This window comes from Rhinolophus hipposideros (assembly GCF_964194185.1).
Source record: "Rhinolophus hipposideros genome assembly, chromosome: 8".
In the NCBI taxonomy this organism is placed as follows: Eukaryota; Metazoa; Chordata; class Mammalia; order Chiroptera; family Rhinolophidae; genus Rhinolophus; species Rhinolophus hipposideros.
The window spans coordinates 38,406,628-38,428,771 of record NC_138054.1 but is presented as its reverse complement, the minus strand read 5'-3'; the positions used below and the strand labels follow the sequence as shown (position 1 = coordinate 38,428,771).

The window sequence follows — 22,144 nt, the reverse complement described above, 5'->3', positions numbered from 1 at the left end:
ATCCAATCAGTGATCTGGAAGACAACGTAGCAGAAAATATCCACTTGGAACAGCAAAAAAGAACAAAGAAGCAGAAAAAAACATAAGGATAGTTTAAGAGAACTCTGAGACAACATCAAGCATAACAACATTCCCATCATAGGGGCACCAGAAGGAGAAGCAAGAAAGCAAGAGCTTGAGAAACTATTTGAAGAAATAATGACTGAAAACTTTCCTATCCTGGCGAAGGAAATAGACATACAGGTTCAGGAAGTGCGGAGAGTCCCAAACAGGATGAACCCAAACAGGCCCACACTTAGACATATAATTATAATGGCAAAGTTAAGTTAAAAACAGAGAAAATCCTAAAAACAAGAGAAAGGCAACTAGTAACTTATAAGGCGGTTCCCATAAGACTGTCAGCTGATTTCTCAACAGAAACTTTGTAGGCCACCAGGATTGGCACAAAATATTCAATGTGATGAAAAGCAAGGACCTACAACCAAAATTACTGTACCCAGCAAGGCTATCATTTAAAATCAAAGAACAGATAAAGAACTTCCCAGACAAGAAAAAGCTAAAGGAGTTCATCACCACCAAACCAGTATTACAAGGATTGTTAAAGGGACTTCTTTAAGACAGAAAAAAAAAATCAAAATTGTGAATAATAAAATGGCAATAGCTACATATCTATCAACAATTACTTTCAGTGTAAATGGATTAAATGCTCCAATCAAAAGACAAAGGAGGGCTGAATGGATAAGAAAACAAAACCCTTACATAAGCTGCCTACAAGAGACTCCCTTTAAAAGACACACACAGACCTAAAGTAGAGAGAAGGAAAAAGATATTTCATTAAAATGAAAAGAAAAAAAAGATGGGGTAGCAGTACTTATACCAGACAAAGTAGACTTTAAAACAAAAGCTAAAACAAGAGACAATGAAGGACCCAGTTATCCCACTTCAGGGTATTTATCCAAAGAAACCCAAAATGCTACTTCAAGGGGACCTGTGTATCCGTATGGTCATTGCAGCACTCTTTACAATGGCCAAGATGTGGAGGCAGCCTGGGCATCTGTTGATGAAAGAATGGATAAAAAGGAGATAATATATATAAACAATGGAATATTGCTCGGCCATGGAAGGGAATGGGTTCTTGCCATCTGCAGTGGCATGGATGGACCTGGAGGGTGTTGTGCTGAGTGGAATATGTCAGAGAAAGACAGATGCGATGTGATTTAGCTTATATGTAGAATCTAAAGAACAAAATTAACAAACAATACAAACAAACTCATAGATACAGAAAACATTTTGACGATTGCCAGATGGGAAGGGGTTTGGAGGTGTGGGTGAAAAAAAGGGGAAGGGATTAAAAAACACAAATGGTTGTTATAAAGTAATTATGGGGATGTAGGGTATAGCATAAGGAATATAGTCAATAATATTGTGATAACTATGTATGGTATCAGATGGGTATTGGATTTGTTGAGGTGATAGGTTGGAAGGGTTTTGCGGGGACACAGTGAAAAAGGTGAAGAGGTTAAATAGTACAAATTTGAAGTTACAAAAGAGTCATGGGGATGTAAAGTAAAGCATAGGGAGTATAGTCAATAATATGGTAATAACATGTATAGTGCCAGGTGGGTACTAGACTAGTCAGGGGGATCACTTCTTAAATTATAAAATGTCTAACCACACCTGAAATTAATACAAGATAATATTGAATGTCAACTGTAATTGAAAAATTTAAAAAGGGTGGGGAAAGGTAAAGAGGAATAAAAAAAAATTGCTAAGTCAAAAAAAAAAGAAAGGACTGCAAGCACAGATATTCTGTAAGTTCTCTGACAAAGACAAAAACATACACTGGTAGGGCTGGAAATGACCTTGGAATTTATCTCGTCCAATAAGCTTATTTTCAGATGAGAATACAGAAGTCCAAAGAGGAGAAATATCAGAGCAAACAGATTCCCAATGGAAACCAAACCAGAAAACCATGTGTAAAAAAAAGCTGCAAAGAAACAAAACAAAATGTGTTTTTGTCAGTTACCTTTAGAGAGTGGGGCCATGGGAGATTTTTCTTCTTTTTGCTTTTCTGAATTATCTAAATCATCAATAAAGAGTATATATATTTTTACACTGGAGAAAAACTTTTCTATAAGAGAATTAAAAATAGAAGGGAGAGGCTATGTTTATAAATTGCCTATTATGATCATTAAGGCATGCCTGAGATCATAGGTGAAGGGGGCTACAAAATAGGAAATAAGGTGGCTTCATAAGTTTAAGAAGAATTTAGAAAAGACAGAGCACTCTAGAACAATGAAGTCCAAGATTCAGAGACCAAAACCAGCAGAGCCAGATGAAGCAACTTTTGGAAGACTCCAGCCTATAAATTCGGTGGATTAAATCTGGAACAGGCCCTGGAGACCGCTTGGGTGAAAAAACAAAAGACAGATATTTCAGTGGTGTTTCTTCATGAGTAGTTTGGGAATCCTGTTTCTTTCCCTTTGGAGATGGGGTTAGGATGGAGCTGAGATTAGGGCGCTATGAACTATAGGAGCTCACCCAGCACCGTGGGGTGGAAATATTTAGGAATCACCACCATGGTTCCTGCTGTTTCCTCTCACCCAAGACCTGAACCTTCTTTGTGTTCTGTCAACATAAGAGTTAGAGTCATGAAATACAATTTCAGAGTCTTGTCTTAATTAGACATTTCACATGTCTTGCTGTGTCTGTGGTGGGTTTCAGCTGAATTAATCACAAAATCATAGACTGTTAGAGTTGTCAAAACAGAGATGAAATCAGGTCCCTAAAGTCATCAGGCTAACAAGTGGTGGGGTCTGATAAGGTTGCCAGATTTAACAAATAAAAATACAGAACACCTCGTTCAATTTGAATTTTAGATTAACAGTGACAGTGTTCGTGTAAGTATGTCTCTTACACTATTGAAATTAACATCCTGTGTTTCATCTGGCAAGCTTATGGGGCCATGATGAAAGCCCCACTCCTGGTTGACTAGAGAATGTGTAGTATATTTCTGCACAGCAGGTCTCTCTGATTTCCAGAATGATCTTACATATGAAAAGCTCTAGAGCTTAGCAGTTACCAAAACATAGTGGTTCCTTGGGCAAGTTTTTCATCTGCATAATAGGTTACATATAGCACCTACTTCAAATAATTGTTGTAAGGATTAAATGAATTGTTACAAATAAGTCACATAGAACAGATACTTATTAGGTCAAATATCAAGACCGAAGTGTTGTGAATGGTGCCTGTATCAGAGCAGTCTGCAATGATGTCTCAAAGATGTTTGTCTCTGAACCACTCCTTTGGTACAAAACAGGCCACAGTTCCCCTCCTATTTTCTCTGGCTTGACGCTGAGAAAACAAAAAGTTCCCTTCGTCTGCAAAACAGAGGATGGCTCTGCTATTGATAAGGCAATGAGGATTTTTATTAACCATGAAAACAAGTAGTCATTCATGATAGAATCATTATCTCAGCATTATTACATTGTAAATATTAAATATCCACAAAGATTCCCTACAGTGCCCACTGGGAGTTCACAGCAAATTGCCTTCCTTAGATTATCTTGTCTAGAAGTTCCAAATCGGGTTAATCATCAGAGTCACCAGGGGGATTTTTTTAAAGATCAACTTTTTTCTTACGAAAGTATTTCACACATTCGGCAAAGAATTCCACAGTGAACACGTGTATACCCTACCCTGGACGTTTTACTATGACTTGTTTTATCCCATATCTGTCCTTCTATCCATCCCTTTGTCCATCCATCAGTATATCTTTTTTTTTTTCCTTACACATTTCAAAGTTAATTACAGATATCTATCTCTACACTTTCCCTGGGGAACTTTCTAAAACTGTAAATTTCCAGGCCTCAACCCCAGAGGTTGACAGATCTACTGATTCAGGAAAGTCTCTTAATACCCCAGGTGATTCTGATCCCCAGTCAAGTTTGGGACGGTATCAGTCAGAAGAAGCTAGGTTATACTGCAGCAGCAAATAAGCCCTCCTAAAAATCTCTCTGCTACAGAACAACAAAGATGTTTCTTCTTCCTTTTCCTCCTCTTCCTCCTCCTCTCCTTGTCGTTCTTGTTCGATTAATGCTTTATGTTCAACAGTTGACTGGGCTTCACTCTGGTAACCATGTTGATGGAGTCCCTACTATCCAAAATACTGTCAGGCTCATGGCAAAGAGAAAAGAGACATGGAAAGCCATGTATTGGCTTAAAAGAAACAAAGGGGAGGAAAAAAAACCTCTGCCTATATGACACACATTCACCTCTGCCCACATTTCATTAGCCAAAGCAAGAGACTTGGGAACTCAAGTTCCAAAAGGCGAGGATGAATAATCTTTCCTCAGGGAGCACTATGGAAGGGAAACTGGAAAATTTAGGAAGAGTAATACAAAATAACACCGGAAGCCCCTAATTTAATCCAGATTCTTTAATTCATAGACAAGGAAGCTAGCATCCAAAGAGACAAAGTGACTCTCTCAAGATCACTCAGCTAGTCCTATGCGGGAATACTCCAGAAACAAAGTCTCCTAACTCCCAATGCCATATACAGGGCTACCTCCCTGAAGCTTGTCCACCATCCATCCATCCATCCATCCATCCATTCATTCATTCATTCATTCATTTATCTAACAGCTATTGAGTGCCTCCTATGCACTAGAAACTGATAAAAATGAGACACAGTCCCTGTCATCAAGAAGAGTCCAGTCGGGCCGGCCCGGGGGCTCAGGCGGTTAGAGCGCCATGCTCCTAACTCTGAAGGCTGCTGGTTCTATTCCCACGTGGGCCAGTGGGCTCTCAACCACAAGGTTGCCGGTTTGACTCCCGCAAGGGACGGTGGGCTGCAACCCCTGTAACTAGAAAAATGGCAACTGGAACTGGAGCTGAGCTGCGCCCTCCACAACTAAGATTGAAAGGACAACAACTTGACTTGGAAAAAAAGTCCTGGAAGTACACACTGTTCCCCAATAAAGTCTTGTTCCCCTTCCCCAATAAAATCTTTAAAAAAAAGAAAAAGAAGAAGTGCCCAGTCACAAAGGAGAGATAAGGAGCTTCGCAGACAAGAAAGCTGAAAAAGTTCATCACCACCAAACAAGTATTACAAGGAATTTAAGAGAGACTTCTTTAAAATAGGAGGGAGGTTAAGGATGGGTGAAAGGGGAAGGGATTAAGAAGTATAAATTGGTTGTAACACAGTGGTCATGGGGATGTAGGGTATAGCATAAGGAATATACTCAATAATATTGTAATCACTAGGTGTGGTGACAGATAGGTACTAGATCTATCAGGGTGACAGATGGTAATGGGGTTGGGGAGCAGGGTGAAAAAGGTGAAGGCAGTAAGAAATATAAATTGATAGTTAATACAGTATGGGGAATATAATCAACAGTGTTGTAAAGTGTTATAAGGTGCCAGACGGGCACTGGACTTATCAGGGGGATCACGTCATAGACCGTGTAGATGCCTGACCACTGCGCTATACACCTGAAGAGCTGAAGTAGAATAATATTGAATGTCAACTATAACTAAATATATAGGTATATATAGTCACGGGATGTGAAGTACAACATAGGGAAGATAGTTGATGGTATTGTAACAGCTATATAAGATGTCAGAGGGGGGGTAGTAGCTTGGGGGGCTGGGTTATCACTTTATGAGGGGTTTAAATGTCCAACTATTACATTGCTTTGTACACCCGAAACTAATTTTAAAAAAGGAAAAACAAAGAAGTGCCCAGTCCCATGTAAAGTTCTTTCATGTAACCTTCAACTGCCCCTATCACTGGTATATTTGATCCTATCACCAAATAACCTGAAGCAGCAGTGCATTTCAGACTGATAGAGAGGCTTTCTGAGGATAAAGATCTATTTTTCTTAATTGTTTCCCATCAGAGAGAGTCGATTCCTGGCAACAGCCTGCTGAAACTCGGCATGGCGATACAGCTCATCCCAGACACAGAAGGTTTAAAGTGACTCTCGGGCTCACAGTGGTTGAGGATCATTCCTAGGGCACCGTCAGCTCATGATCTGATAGCATAATAGCTTTTCTCTGAAAGGAATCATTCAGGCATAAAAACCTGAACCCATCCTCATAAAAACCTGAGCCCATTTTCATTCAAAGAGGAAAAAAAAATATTTCAAGGTTTAGAAATCTGATAGATTTTAAAACAACTCTGAAAACTTTCCAAAAATAGGATTAAGTTGATTTGCAAAAGATATTTGATACCTTCACAAGCTATAACTGTGAAAAGTATCCATCTTTAAAGATGTTAAAATAATACCATAATATAAAAATGCTGTGTCTAATCTTTGTAAAAGCCTGGAATGTTAGAGCTGGGAGGATGGGAAGTTTCACTAACACTAGCTGCCTTGTTTTACAGATAATAATCATGGTGGTTATTGAGTATTTTATTGCGCCAGCCACTGTTCCAAGCAATTTACATGTATGACCTCATTTTGTCCTCACAGCCAATAGGCATTATGATCATCTCTATTTTGTGTTGAAGAGCTTTAAGCTCATAGAGCATAAGTAATCTGATTAAAGTCATCTAACCACATAGAGGTCTGAGAGTTGAACCTGAAACTCAGGTGTTTTGGTTCAGTGTTCCTTTTATGTAAAAGGGAATAGAGTTTGTGGGGACCACGAGGCTCCTAGACATTGGCCCTAAATAGACATTGGCGCTAAACCAATTGTCTCCTAGACATTGGCCCTAAACCAATTGTCTGTGAGACTGTACCGGGATCTGTGAGATACAGCCCTTTCTACTCTCTCTCTGAGCTTCAGCCTGGCAAAGGAAGGAAGAGAGTGTGGGCAAACTGTGTCCTCGAAGACGGCAAGAGAGAACCTCAAGATGGTTATCAGTGGTGTTCACTGCTACTAAACAGTCAAAGATAGTAAAGACTAGAAGGCTATTGAATAATATGACAATTATGCAATCACTGTTGAACTTTAAAAGATCAGTTTCAGAGAGGGATTAGGGTAGCAGGTAGTTTGCAAGAGGATAGGGAGTCAATAAAAGAGGAGGGAATTAAAATGGGCAGTTTAGGCTACTGGAAACAAAGAGAAAAAATATAAAGACAACTAGAGGATACGAACAATGTGGACATACTTTCATTTGGATTGGAGAGAACCAAGTGTGTTGTTACACAGCAGAGGGAAGAGATTGTGCCCACTGAGAGGAATCAATGTAATGTGGACAAGAAAGAAAGGATCAAGATTTTGGAGCAGAGAGGTGGAGGAGATCCGTTTGTCATTAAATTATTTATTCATTTAGCCACTATTATAAAGTGTCTACTGTGTTTCAGTCACTGGTGAGCAAAAAGCATACACACATCCTGTACTTGTGGACCACAGTAAATATATATATGGTTATTATAAACATATGTGGTTATATACAATATATAGTTATTATATACATGTACTATATGGTTATATATGTATGATATACAGTGATTACATATTATGTAGATATTATTTAGTGCATATGCATATTATTATATACTGTGAAAAGCGCTGTGAAGGAAAATGCCAAAGTACTATAAGACCCACAGCAAAGAAGTTAGCCTTACATTGAATAGTTGTATAAAGTCTTCCAAACAGGAGAAAGAAGGGATAGAGGGCAAAGGATGAAGATACATAATATGTGTAGAAAATGTTGAGCAAAGATAATCTTCACCTTCTTAGTGAATAGGAGGATTAAAAATGCATAAGAGTGAGACGAATAAGAATACATTTGAGGATTTGAGGACAATAGGAAATATATTAGAATCCATTCGTGGACATCCTATTTGGTATCAGCAAAAGAGGAATACATTTACCAAGAAGCATTAAAAGCTATTATGAAATTAGGTGGTATAACCCAGTTGGCTTGGTTTTCTGACTTTCTCAGGGAATTCTTAGCAACCCAGAATAGATGCAAATAAAGAAGTGATGGGGTGAGCAGAGAGAGCAGGCTGGTGGTTCTCATAGCAGGCACAACAGAAGAGAAACGAAAGAAAGGATTCAAAGATACTAGAAAGGGCCTGGTGTCCGGCTGGATAGGGAGGTAAGTGGAGCCCAAAGGGGATGGGCCAACTCACTGAGGTCGCATTGAGGACCAAGAGAACAGAGAACAAGTTGAGAAGAAGTGAGATCAAGGGAAATGAGAAAGGGAGAGGAAGACATGATCAGAGTGGGAGGACAGACCTACATAATGATGAACTCTCAGGTTCAGCCAGATCAATAGGGACCTAAACTTAGGCCAAGTGATTGTTGCTGAGGAGGTTTAAAGAATGCTGAGACTGGGGTGCGGTGGGAATTAAGGCCGGAGAGCTTTTCTGAGAGCAATTCGAATCCAGAGAAGGTTGTCCTCTCTGCTGTGCCTTAGAGAAAATAAACTTTATGCATTTTCTAAACCAGATACATATATTATGTACATATATTGTCAAATATGTGTGTGTGCTCACACACACTGATATATATCTTAATTACCTGCAAGTGGTCTGGACATCCCAAGGTGATGGCTAGTCCCTAGATTTGCTGGATTACGTTTCATTCAAACCTCAATATGCTAGATGACAGCCTGCATACGTAACTCAGGAAGAGCTAGAGGGATGAGTAACCTCCCCTCATTGTAAGTAGCCTTTACCAAGCACCAATTCCTTGGAAGAGAGATGGGACATGGGAAATTTTCAGTAAAATTTGGGACAAAAGGACATATTTCAGAGACTTTTCAAATGTAGACTCAACTTTTCACAGTAGCTTAGCAACTGGTCGGTATAGGAGATGAGGAAGGAGAGTCAACTCTAGAAGGAGGCAGACAACTGGTGTTTGTTTCCCCCTGCCCCTCCCATTTTACAGACAGGAAACTGAAGCTCGGAAAAATTAAGACTCATCCATAGCCGTATGACTAGTAAGTGGCAGAGCCAGGGTTTATTCCATGTGTCCTGTGCCCTTTCCAGGACATCATACTTCTCCCCTCCTACCATTCTCTGCAGGACCCTATCATACTCCAAGTCACTTTATTGAATATACCAAGCTCAGCCTTATCTTCTTCTTTTCCACGTTCCCCCTGTGTTGGCAAAGAGAACTGTGCCTGCTCATCGGTCACCCTTCCCCTGCCTGGCTGAGGAGTCCCTCCCAGAGTTCCTGTGATGCTGGGTTCCCTGTCATCTTCCCATTAGACTGCGAATTCTCTGGGAGTTCACACGGTCCACTCTCGCAATATAGCACCTTTGGCCTCACATGAAAACATTTTAAATTACATTTGAGGTTGAGAATAAAGATTTTTCACCGGGTTTTTTTTTGTTGTTGTTTTGTGTTTTGTTTTGGTTTTTTTTTTTTTTTGCTTTTGGAAGTGTTGACAGACCCCTTCAACATGGTATGTTACATTCCAAACTCTCATTGTGAATCACACACACTGTATTGAGTATAGGTTTGCTCTGGGGGTTAAGGCTTGAATGGTACACTGAAAATCAATGAGATGACAGTAAATGTGATAGCTCATCATCTGCTATCAGTCATATTGTCCTCAGAGAACACAGCCCACTCATTGTGATATGTGGCACCTCAAAAGATTTTTTTTCCATGCAACAAATTACCCTAGAGGGATATGAAGGCCCCACTGTTTTTTTGTTTAAAAGTCATAAGTTAAGGCCTCGAAGACATCTAAGTGACAGTATATGAAAACTCATATTTCTACTAGCAGTTTTTGTGCCTTCATCGCAGTGATAAAAATCACTTTGTTCTCCAGTTCGGAGCCATGGGAAGAATCAAAGCATTGTGTAGATTACTTAAAATTCCACTGTGCCTGCACCATTTGGCCAAAGAATGCTAAGAATTCACAGCTGTTGCTCCCAGGAAGGATTTCTAACTAGGGCGGCTGCTGTTTAACACACAGCTGTTGTTAATTTGAGCTGAAGATTTTTAATTGCCTTTGTGTCGAGATTTGTTAAATAACAGTTTAGAGAAACAAAAACTATAATAGTTGTATTAGTAGGATGCTGAAGGGAGAAAATAACTGGAACACAGCATTTTTGCCTAGTAAGCTGAGTCTGAAAATATCTTTCCCACATGACTGGCTTCTAGCCATCCTAGGAAAAGAGTTTCTGGGTAAATCCGGTCACAGAAGCCCTCATGGCCTCTGCAGGAGTGCAGCCCCTTGTTCCCCTTACTCATTTATCTGGAAGCACTTCTTCCCTGAGTGGCCTTTCCTTGTTCTCCCACTCACCCATTTCTATTATCTCAGCAGACAGGAGTCATAGACTTGGAGTAAATGTAGCATTAGCTGGCAGTCGCTTGCTCCTTCTAAGTGGCCTGCAGTATTTTGGTGTGCCTTTGTAATTGCTGTTTTCCTATGACATCTAGCCCATCTGAGACAACAATGGTAGAGATCTGAACCCTCTCCATTTGGCTTAGAGCAGCTGTGTGGATGAGCAGAAGATGGAAAAACGTGGGCCTTTCCTTTCCTTTCTGCCAAGGCAAAGAAGAGATGAGAGGCCCTTCTATGAATGAGAAACAACAATTAATGTTGTCCCTCTTGAGGGACAGTTTCCAACTGTCCCAAGATAGGAGTTTTGATTCTGAAGAGAAGCAAGCCAGGAAAATTGCAGAATAAGTCATAAATCCTTACTTCCATACTGAAATCTCAATCATGTATTGCATTTTAATATTCAAAATTCCCTTTAACAGGAAAACCTCGATTCATCAGGCATTTATGGAGCACCTACTGTGTGCAAGGTTCTGTGCTAGTGAGAGACCTAGGGACCAAGGGTAAGACAGGCCGAGGGCATCCAAGTGCTGTATAAGCCACTCACTCCAACAGAGGCGAGGCGAGAGGTCTAATTTATGGCACAGGGGCAAGCGTTTGATCTAGGCCTAAGGGATGAAGAAGATCTTGATAGAGAAGAAAGGAAGGGTTTTCCAGGCTGAGGATCTGAAGGAGCAAAAGCACAGCAACCTGGAAAAAGATGTCATTGAAGGGACAGTATGTGGTTGGACATGACAGTGTTGGACGAGGATGAGAAATGAAAATATACGGTTGGAGAGCTTAAATGGAACTAGGTTCTGGAAGGTTGAAATGCCCCTCTAACGTGGATTCTATTCTGTGGGGAATGGCAAACTATTGAATGCTATGGAGCTGGAAAGTGACATGCTTTTCAGGGAAGTCATCCTGCTGACATGTCGCCCAAGTCCAAAGCCTCTCCCATTCCTCCATGTAGATGCAGAATGATGGCCGTGTGCCAAGGGCATGAGGGAAGAGAGGAAAGAACGCCTCTGAGAACCACAGTCCAGGCTTCCAATCCTAGCCTTGCTCCTTACTAGCCTAAAGCAGTTAACTTCCCTGCGCCTCTGCTTCCCCACCTGTAATATGGGGACAATAACAGTGCCTGCCTCTTAAGACTATTTTAAATTAATACACATAAAATGCTTAGGACAGTGACTGGGACGGTAAGCACTTGGCAATAATAACCAGAAAAGAGCAGAAAAAAATCATATCAAGGGACATTACAAAATAACTATAATCTTCGAAAGTGTCAAGGAAACACAAAAGAACTGCTCTATACTGAAGGAAACCTGAAAGGCATGACAACTAAAGGCACTGCATGACTCAGAACTTGATCCATGAACTTTAAAGGATATTATGGGAACAATGAAGACAATTGCCTTGAAATCTGAAGGGAGTATGAAGATGTGGTTTATGTACAAGGATGTGCTTGCTTCCATTTTTGAAGGAAATGACACCAAAGTGTTCTGTAGTGATGAGGCATCAGGTTGGCAACTTATCCTCAAATGTTTGAGAGTGTTTGTTGTACTCTCCTTATAAGTCTTCTGTAAGTTTATGATTGTCTGAAAATGAAAACAATTTATTTTAAAAAGTAACACATAGCATTTGGTGAGCACGCAACATGCATCAGGCACTGTGGTCAGTGCTTTACACATGAGCAGATTTGTCTCCCCAGGAAGCCTGCACCTGACTTGCATCTCTACCAAAGGCAGTCCTGCATCCCTCCCGTACCCCTTGTAGCGGCCTGAGGGCCTCCCCACTAGACCACCTATAGAAACTGCTTGTTCGTTGTAATACCTGCCCCACTCCACAGACAGTAAGCTCTTTGAGGGCAAGGACTGTATTCCCATTCTCCACTGTACCCACATCTCCCAGCACAGCTTCCAGTAAATCGTAAGTGCTCAATCCATGCTTTGTGAGCGAAGTCCTGAGGCTTTCCCACCATGGTGAATATAGTCAAAAATGAGGCACCAGACTTGGGATGCATGTCAGATACGTGACTTCTTTTCTAGGTGGCCCTGGCTCTGGCAAAGGCACACAGTGTGAAAAGCTGGTAGGAAAATATGGATTTACACATCTCTCAACTGGTGAGCTCCTGCATAATGAGCTGTCATCGGAATCTGAAAGAAGCAAATTGATCAGAGACATCATGGAACGGGGAGACATGGTGCCCTCAGTAAGCAATAGCTTCCTTCCTTGGCTGGGGAGATATTTTGGAGTGTTGCTATTAGTCTAAGCTGCTGCAACAAAGAAACTCAAAAGGACACTGGCTGTACTTTATTTCTTTCTTAGGTAACAGTCGGAGGCAAGCAGGACGTCTATGTTGTCCAGGCCCAGGTTCCTTCTGTCTTGTTGCTCTCCCAGCCCCTTGAATATTAGCCCATTTCATATTTTCCACTAAAACTCGTCTCCACTATAGAGTTAAAATATTTAAAGCAGAGATGAACATGGTACAACAGAACCTAGAATTAGAACCATCTGGAAAATAGAAAATAAAGTTTCCATTATTTGGGGGGGGGAGGAAAGAGGTATGATAGCATTATTTTGAAATTTGGTATCTTCCTTATGAAGTTTAAGTAAAGAATGTGTATCTTTTTATGTATCTATTTTCTTTTCAAGTCACCATCCAACTCTGAGAAGCTGGATGCCATTGAGTATCAAAAAATATTCATCCCTGCCATACTAAGTCCCAGGCCCTGTCATTAGGGCTTGTACAATCCAGTCCCTATTAGCTAACAGAGCTTTGGGCTTCCTCCTTAACCAGATACAATCTCTTTCCCACTGAGAAGACAGAATGGTCCTGATGAAAGAAAACAAACCATTGCATTTGCCTCTTAGCTGGCTTCCCTGTGCCTGCTGTTCTTCCCCCTACAGTTTACTCGTTTTACAACAGACAGAAGGATTTCTTCAAAGTGTCAGTCAAATTGTGTTATTCCCTTCCCCAGAGCCTTCCAATGGCTCCCCGCCACACTTAAAATGAAATCCAGAGTCCTTCCTGTGGCACTGGCCTCCGGCTACCTCTCCAATACTATTTCCCATCACTCACATTGCTCATTCCCACCCTGGCCTCATTGTTCCTCCTACAGGCCAGGCTGTTTCTGCCTCAGGCACTTGAAAGTCTTCTCAAGTCAGAGGATGTCAAATTTTATAAAATATTTATGGAAAAAAATCAACAATAAAATACATTTTACACATTGTTTTGCCTGGTTTTAAACAGCCATTATGCCTAATTCATGGAGGGCTACCATAGGAAATATGGCCACTATATTTAGTCTAGTCTAAGATGGCATTATTTTAAGACACCCCAGTAAAATATAATTGGTAAAAATATACCAGTAAGACAAGACACTTACAATTAAACTATACCCCAGCACTGCTATAAGATACCTGCCAATTTCATAGACATTAAAATGTGGGTCGGGAGGAAGAATGAGTCTTAGAATTAATGAAATACAGCATATTGGCTGTCTGTCTGTTATTCTTATCTGAACCTTTCTCCCTCCCGCAATGGGATGCCTTAGGAGAACTGAGAGAATTCTAGTATTGCTCTGTGGAAGATCTCAGGTCCTGACCACTCTCCTTCTGCTGCAGGGCATCATTCTGGAGCTCCTGAAGGAGGCCATGGTGGCCAGCCTAGGCCACACCAAGGGCTTCCTGATTGACGGCTATCCTCGGGAAGTGAAGCAAGGGGAAGAGTTCGGACGTTGGGTGAGTTTTGTTATGGGGATCAGCACAGAAGAAAAGTGGGGGTATCCTTGAGGTTGGAGGATAAATTCAAAATCTATCCCTTTCCCAATTACATGAATCAAAACTTTCAGTTACAAATAGCAGAAACTCAGCAAAAATTAGCAAAAAAAGAAATAAACAGGAGGGGGCAATGATAGTGGATTTATCAGCATAAGTAACTAAACCATCTAGGAGTAGTTTACACTTGATTGAATCCATCTATTCAAATTTGTTCATCATTTGTCTTTTTCCATCTCTTGGATTTTCTTTCCTGTGTGTTGACTTCATTTTCTTCCTGTTCCAGGCTTATAGTCCCCTATCTAAGTGATCTCACAAAAAAGTATTTCTATTTTCCAATGGGTCCAGCAAAAGACCCAGGATCTTTCATTATCCTGGATTATTAGGCCATGGCCCATCACTGAACCAACCCACTGTGGCCAAGGGGAAGATGGGAGGGTGTCATATGATGGCATATCTGGGAATATCCTCATACAGCCTGGAGGACCAGGGCAGGGATGGGAATGGAGCAGACGGAATGGGTACCACACCTGAACCAACACACTGACAAAGGCAAGGGAAATTACCCAAGGAAAAATAGGAATACCCTTAGAAGAAGGCAGGAGAATGCATGTTGGACAGGCAGAATCAAATATATGCACCACTCCAACCTCCCACCATCCCAATGACCCCCAGTCCCACTCTCTTCACTAGGAGGGGTCACTCACAGGGAAAGAGCAGTAGGTAAACACCGTCACAGCTATCATTTATTGACCATACTCTGGGCTGGGTCTTGTGCCATACACTTTATATACACTATCTCTAATTTTACAAAGTCCAAGCAAGAGGGAGACAGTTGGTCCCATTTATTAAACAAAGACTCTAGAGCCTACAAAAATTAATATTTATATAGCTATCTCTGTAGACTAGCTTTAAAACATTTTCATTTGTATTATTTCATTTAATACATACATTTAATAAGCTTTGTTAGATAGATAAGGAGGTATTTTCTTCATGTTAAAGGTGATTGATTAAGCCCAGAGAAGTTACATGATTGCCCATAGTCACACAGCTGGTAAGTGACAACTCACCGGTAAGGAGCAACCGCTGATAGAACTAAGATTTGGGGGCCCATCTCCGTCCATCTCCAGCACTGCAATATTAAGGTCAATTGTATTCATGTGCCTCCTAGGTATTAGTCTGACCTCCTTCTGAGCCTCTATTTTATTTATCTTCCTAGATGGTATCTAAATAGTTAAAGGACAATTGCTCACCTTCCCCTATGTTTCTTGCTTCCAACCAGAGTCAAAGAAAAACATTCCCTGGCTTAGCTGGCAAGGGTGGGCCCTGAAACCACCAGGGCTGCCCTGCAGCTGCAGAGCCTCCATCGAGGTAGGGTGGGCAGGGAGAAATGGATTTGTGTGGTACAGCCTGTGACTGTGGTGATTCCAGACAATTCCTGATGGGGGAGCACGCCCCAGAATTCTAATGACCCTTTCCCAACAAAACAAACCACTTTAAGAGCTCAGACTTCAAGATAAATCAACTACATTTTTACAAAGTGGAGTTGGGACAATTGTTCTCCTTTGAGTTTTTAATCATGGTAAAATATACATAAACATGAAATTTCCCATCTTAACCAATTTTAAGTGTACAGTTCAGTAGTGTTAAGTGTATTCATACTGTTGTTCAACCAATCCCCAGAACACTCTTCATCTTGCAAAACTGAAACTCTCCATATGGATACTAGACTTATTGGGGTGATTACTTTGTAAGGTATATAAATATCTAATCACTATGTTATACACCTGAAACTAATATAATATTGTATGTCAACTGTAATTGAAAAATAAATTTTTCAAGTCATCAATGAAAAGAAAATTGACTCTCTCCAGCCATTAAACAATTCCTGATTTCCCCTTCCCATTAGCTCCTGGCAACCACCATTCTACTTTCTGTCTCTATGAATTTGAAGGCTCTCAGGTACCTCCTATAAGTGGAATCCGTTTTTGTCCTTTTGTGACTGGCTTGTTTCACTTAACATAATATCCTCAAGATTTCATTCATGTTGCAACATGTTTTATAATTTCCTTCCTTTGTAAGGCTGAGTAATACTTTGTTTATCCATGCATCCGTCAATGGCTACTTGAGTTGCTTCCACTTTTTGGCTGTTGTAAATAGTGCTGCTATGAACATGGGTGTACAAATGTCTTTTTAAGATCTAGTTTTCCCAGCACCATTTGTTGAAAAGACTGTTTTTCCCCACTGAATGCTCTTGGCACCCATGTTTCTGGGCTCTCTATTCTATTTCACTGGTCTATTTTTCTGTCTTTATGTCAGTACCACACTGTTTTGATTACTGTAGCTTTGTCATAAGTTGTTAAATCAGGAAATGTGAGACCTCCACCTTTGTTCTTTTTCAAGATTGTTTGGCTATTCAGGGTCCCCTGATATTTCATGTGAATTTTAGGCTGGATATATCTATTTTTGCAAAAAAAAATGCTATTGGGACTTTGATAGGAATTGGATTTTCACCTCCGCCACATATTCTGGGCAAGTTACTCAACTTCAGATTCCTCCTCTGTAAAATGGAGATAATGTGTCTGCCAAACCCTAGTTAGAGGGTTTTGTGAGCATCCAATGATATAACAAACATAAATGAATTTATAAGCTATAAAAGGCCATAAGCTATTATCCAGTTTGGAATCATTTATTTTTACAGGATTTACAGGACTCACACCTGTAAATCCCTGCTCTGTCACACGTCTCTCCTTTGCTTATAACCCAGTTAGAGTGAGCTAAGGCTTTAGACACACAATTGGCCTGTCCCTGGCCTTTGGTTGTGTGTAAATTCCAATCACCCATCTGATCTTCCCTAAAGTAAAGCGAAACTTCCTCTCCCACTGTGGGCCCCAGTCAAACAGGTGTTAGAATGGTGCAGAGAAGAAACCTAACTGGAACTTAGGAGTAAGAAGGAGACATCACATGGTGACTAGACAGTTTCCACCAATGCTAAAATTCATGATGCCAGTTTAAAAAATACACAAGTGCAGCATTTCATTACTAAACCAATGACCTTCAAGTGAGATGTCTACCAAAACAGGCTTTTACATGATGCTGGGAGGAGTTGCAAAGATCAAGCATGATATTAATTCTAATACCAGTCAGGCTTTTGTGCAAGAGAACACATCCAACTCACAGAAACAAGCACTGGCTTTACACGTGACCAGAAGAACAAAGATGCTGCAAACACAGAATAAGCTGCTATTGATTCATTTATGCCCAGCAGGAACCCTAGCATTTTTACAGCCTTCTCTAAATTACAGGCGAGTAATTAATTTGAAATTTGGCAAAAACCAATACAGACATCTGATTTTCTCCAGAGATTCAGAGCAGTCAGCCTGGTTGGCAGCATAGTGAGTGTTTCTTGTACACTCCTCAGGCCTGCAACTGTGTTTTAAGCCCATTCAGGCCTGGGAATGGTTTTAACTGGCCTGCGGACATCACACCAGCCTTTCTGTATCGCAAAGACTAATGTGCCTGCTGCACAGGACCATATGTAGCTGAAAAATGCAGTTCTGTTAGCTAGGCGGACACTTGCATACCTATAGCTGAGTTCTCTGAGATGCAAGGTCCTTTGAGGATTTGCTTGGCTACTGTACATGACATCACTAAAAACCATAGCAGACTACAGCTATGTTCACAACTTAGGGGTAAGTCTGTGTATGACTTGTCCATTATCTTCCTTCTATTCTCAAGGCTGGTTTTTGCCCCCATTGGATTAATCTGTGCCTTCCATATCCAACATGGTGTATTAGAAAAGGGCAGGGTATCAGCAAGTTGTGTGTGTGAGAGAGACACAGGGACAGAAGGAATATGAAAAAAGAGCTGAGGTTTCTAACCGCCATCCCCATCTCCCACCCCAGTTGAGAACCCTCAGTTGCAGTGACTTCGGTATTCAAATGCCTGGCAAGTCATTTAATTACACAAAGCTCAATTTCCTCTTCTCTAAAATATAGATGGAAAATAGCTACCTCAATGCTTGTTGGGAAGATTAGATGGAATCCTTGAAAAGTGCCTTACATGTTTATAAACCTGCATATGGTGTTCAATAAATCATTACAGTTTTCAAAATTATGTGTAGTTTTTGTGATTATAGAAATAAAAATTATTCAGATGAGGCAATACAGAAAAGTATAAAACAAAGAATAACTAATCACCCAGAGGCAACAGCTATTAGCATTTTGTTGTATATTCTTCCAGTCTTTGTTGTACCCATTTTTTTCTTTTGTTGTACCCATTTTTATAGTTAAAATCATACAGAATACATAACTACTAGCATAATAGCTGTTATTTTTTTGAGCACTTAAAATGTGCTGGGAACTGAACTAGATGCTTTACACATGTCATGTTATTAATCTTTACAATCCTATTCAGTAATATTATTATCCCCACTTATAGATTACCATCTTGATGAGGGGTATGTGCTTAGCCTGTCTCCCTAGTGTGTAATTGAAACACTTTCCTCTATTAACCCAATGGTTTACTCAAGAATAGCCAAACTAAACACATTAACAGAAGCAAAATACATGCGTTTGCTCTTAGTTTTTCCCTCCCAACAACCTGTTAGCTGAAATTCTGCCCTTAGCCTGAATATGTAGATAATTTTCCCGGATATGTGAATGATGACATTACTAGCCCTCTGCCTGACTACTCTTAACTATCCCATAACACTTTCCATCTACAGAATCAATGATTCTGTTTATAAATGTATTCTAACCTGCAGAATAAACTCTTAGTTTAAAAAAAAGGTTATGAGTCTGGCCAGTGGACATTGTAGTGGGTGTGTTCTAGTTGTTCGGAATTGGAATTGTGAAGATCCTTGGGAACCACCTGGGGGTTTTCCACTTGAGATTTTCGGCTCTCTTCATCTGACATCTGGTTCATTGCAGAACTCTGAGCTGGGTAATGGCAGTGTGGGCCCAGAAGTTATGGTGGCAAGGGGGTAGGGGGTATTACTATTATTATTAGGGCTACATATTTAGGAATGCTGGAATGACCTAGATACCCTTCCTCTAGTAAGGTTCCCCAAGGGGACACACTTCAGGGTGAGGGCAAAGGGGATATTGGCATGCCTCTTTATTGTTAGCCAGGGGCCCTTACCCCAAGAGCAAAGACTGGTAAGCATGCTGGAGCGTGTGACAGGCTAAAAGCGTGGGTGGGGCCTCTGACTCTTTCTAAATCTAAATTGACCATCAAGGCTTGTTACAATTCAAAGGGATGACTATATTGCCAGACCCATGTTAAATAATGTTAGCTGACATTGAAATGGATCAGGCGGTTGACCTACATTAACTCATTTAATCCCCACTGTCGTTCTATTGAGGTAGAAAAAGTTATTTTAAAAGGAGGCATCCGGAGAGAACAAAATAGCTGTCATCCTCAACAAAAGAGAGTTTTTACGTGGCATGACCCTGCCCACTGGTAAACATGGCCCAACCGGAGTCCTTACTTAATCAGAAGAAAACTAAAGTGAGGGTCAGAGGCGAGCAAGGCACACTCCCCCTCCCACTTCACCTGCTGGGATTACCAAGCCGAAACCATCAGCACAAGTCACTGAAGCTGACATAGTCATCTTGGTGGCTGCTCTCAGCTGGGGTGAGTGCTGATCACACAACATCCCAAGAGGCAGCAAGAGCCAGCTTCCAAAAAATAAAGTGGCCTCTGACACTGCCCACTTCCTTTCCCACCGTCTGGCCCTCCTCTCCTGGCTCCTTTTGGCCCTCCAGGCATCGGACCTGAACCCCATTTTAAAGGCTCTGGTGTCCTCCCGAGGGTGAAGTCACCAGGCTTCAGAGTTACACACAGCTAGCTGAGGACTGTCACAAACTAGCCCGCAATTACCTTGGGCAAGTTAACCTCTGTGAGGTTCCATTTCCTCATCCTTAAAGCAGAGATAATACCTCCCAGCAGGGGTGCTGAACGGGTTAAAGGGATGGCCATTATGTAAAGCCCTTAGCCGCTGAAATGCTGCTTGTGGTATCTCAGCCACCCTTCCTAGGGCACTTGTGCTCTACTAGAGGTCCTCTGAATACCCAGCACATGGAGAACCCAGTGCTTATGTGGCAGAACCCCAAGGATACCAGCAGGGTGATGCCGGGAGCAGGGAGTTGTCCCCAAGTTTCTGTGAGTCAGACAAAGGCAGAGCTCTCTGCTCTCCCAATCACAGGATGCTAGAGGCTAGAGCCTAACCACAGTCCAGTGAAAGAGACTCTTCTCCGAGGGACTCTCTAAAGATACATATCAAAGTGCTTGGAAAAATAATTAAGTGGTATCTTATTTGAACATTTCAAAAATGTTTAGGTATTAAAAACATCAGTGGTACAGGCCACTTCCAAATGGAATGATGCTGTATGGCTTTTTATGCAGGAAGGGAGTGCTGATTCCAGGAGAGATAGGTTAGTTCAAACCTCATATAGTCTAAGCATGAGGAAATGGCTTGGTAGAGCAGCTTCTCAAGCAATTATTTTGTGAAGAATCCCCTGATCTCCTTAAAATGCAGACTGATTCAGCAGGTCCTGGATTTTGCCTGAGACTCCATTTCTAATAAGCTCCTAGATAATGCCTGTGCTGCAGGTCCAAGGACCACAATTTGAGAATCAATGTAGAAGACAAATCGACCTCTACCTCCTACACTTATTTTGGTCCAGAGGGTCATTTACTGACAGCTCCTGCTCAAATACACATTATTTCTATTTGTATCTGAATGAGTCCCTGAATTATCTTTCCTGTCCCCAAGAATGGGAAACCCCCACAAATGGAAAAATCTCCTAGTCTTCTCATGCAGCTCCAACCAGAAACAGCTCCAGGGAGCTCAACTCTGTAACTGAACCCTAGCTCGCCCTCTGCTGGTAGACAAGGGTCACTTTCCTCTAAACTATCATCTAGCCTTTCTTGCTGCTCAAATGCTCATTTTTGTTTTCAATTAATACAGCAGAAAAGTTGCATGACATATTCCAGAGGTTTATTTCACTCTTCTAGATTTTGGAGACTCTTTCCACTCTGTCCCTTAAAGTACATCCCTCAGAGAGGGTAGATAAATGTTTGATCAACACTTAGTAGCAACTTATCATTCTGTGTGTTACCTAAAAGTCCTCCCCAGCCTGACTGTTCCCATGCATCCCAGGCACTTTCCACAGTGAGGTGGCAATCCTCCCTGTATTACTTACAGCCTAATTACTGCAAGATCAGGAGGGAGTCACAGTTTCTTTTGACACAGAATTGGGGTTGGTAATAGAGGCAACACAGATACAAAGACATCAGGAGCCAAAGAACATTTAAGAGAAGGGGAGATGGGTAGGTTCATGCTACTGATTATATCATCATCATTCATTCATTAAGACATTTTTAATCACCTACCTACTATATATTTAAGACATGAAACCAGGATTTGAGCACTCCTAACCCCTGCACACAAAGAGACCATAGCGTAATAGAGGAAATGAGCATAATAGCTAATACTTATTATTAAATGCCAAACAATATACTGACATTACTTAGTGTAATCCACACAGCAATTCTGTAATTATCTTCATTGTAAAAATGAGAAAATTGGGATGTAGAGAAGTTGGGTGACACTTTCAGTTAATGATGAAGTCAGGTAGCTTAAAATAGCAATTTGTTATTGTCTTTAATACCGTTCTGGGGTTTGATGGACTTGGGTGGCTGGTTGGCACTTGGGGTCCTTTATACAGTCAGATAGTGGCTAAAGCTGAGTTTACATTTCTGGAGCCAGGGCTGGGATTTCTAGAACAGCCAAGGGCTGAATGGGTATCCCTGTCCACATGGCCTCTGTCTGAGTGGCTAGCTTGGGCTGCCTCACAGCTTAGCAGTCAGAATGGTTAGACATCTTGATTGGCAGTTGACCAGGCAGAAACTGGAAAATTTCTTAATGATCTTGATTCTAAAAACATATTACATTATTTCCACTGTATTCTGTTGGTTATAATAGTTATAGGTCAGCTTAGAATCAGGGAGGTGGAGGTATGGGCTCTGTGTCTCAATATGGGAAGAGCTTGGAGTACATCGAGGCAAGGAATTAATTAAGACTATCTTGGAGACAAGTCACCACACCAGGATTTGACCCTA

General features: G+C 41.0%; 1 protein-coding gene across 3 annotated transcripts in view; it reads left to right on the top strand.

Annotated features, from left to right (window-relative positions):
- Positions 1–22,144, top strand: part of AK5 (adenylate kinase 5) — a 200,288-nt gene that overhangs the window by 157,837 nt on the left and 20,307 nt on the right. For all 3 annotated transcript variants that reach the window (XM_081056817.1, XM_081056818.1, XM_081056819.1), the window contains exons 11-12: positions 12,286–12,449; positions 13,865–13,981. In XM_081056817.1, the coding sequence (XP_080912943.1) occupies positions 12,286–12,449; positions 13,865–13,981 (281 nt within the window). The remainder of the gene's footprint in view (positions 1–12,285; positions 12,450–13,864; positions 13,982–22,144) is intronic.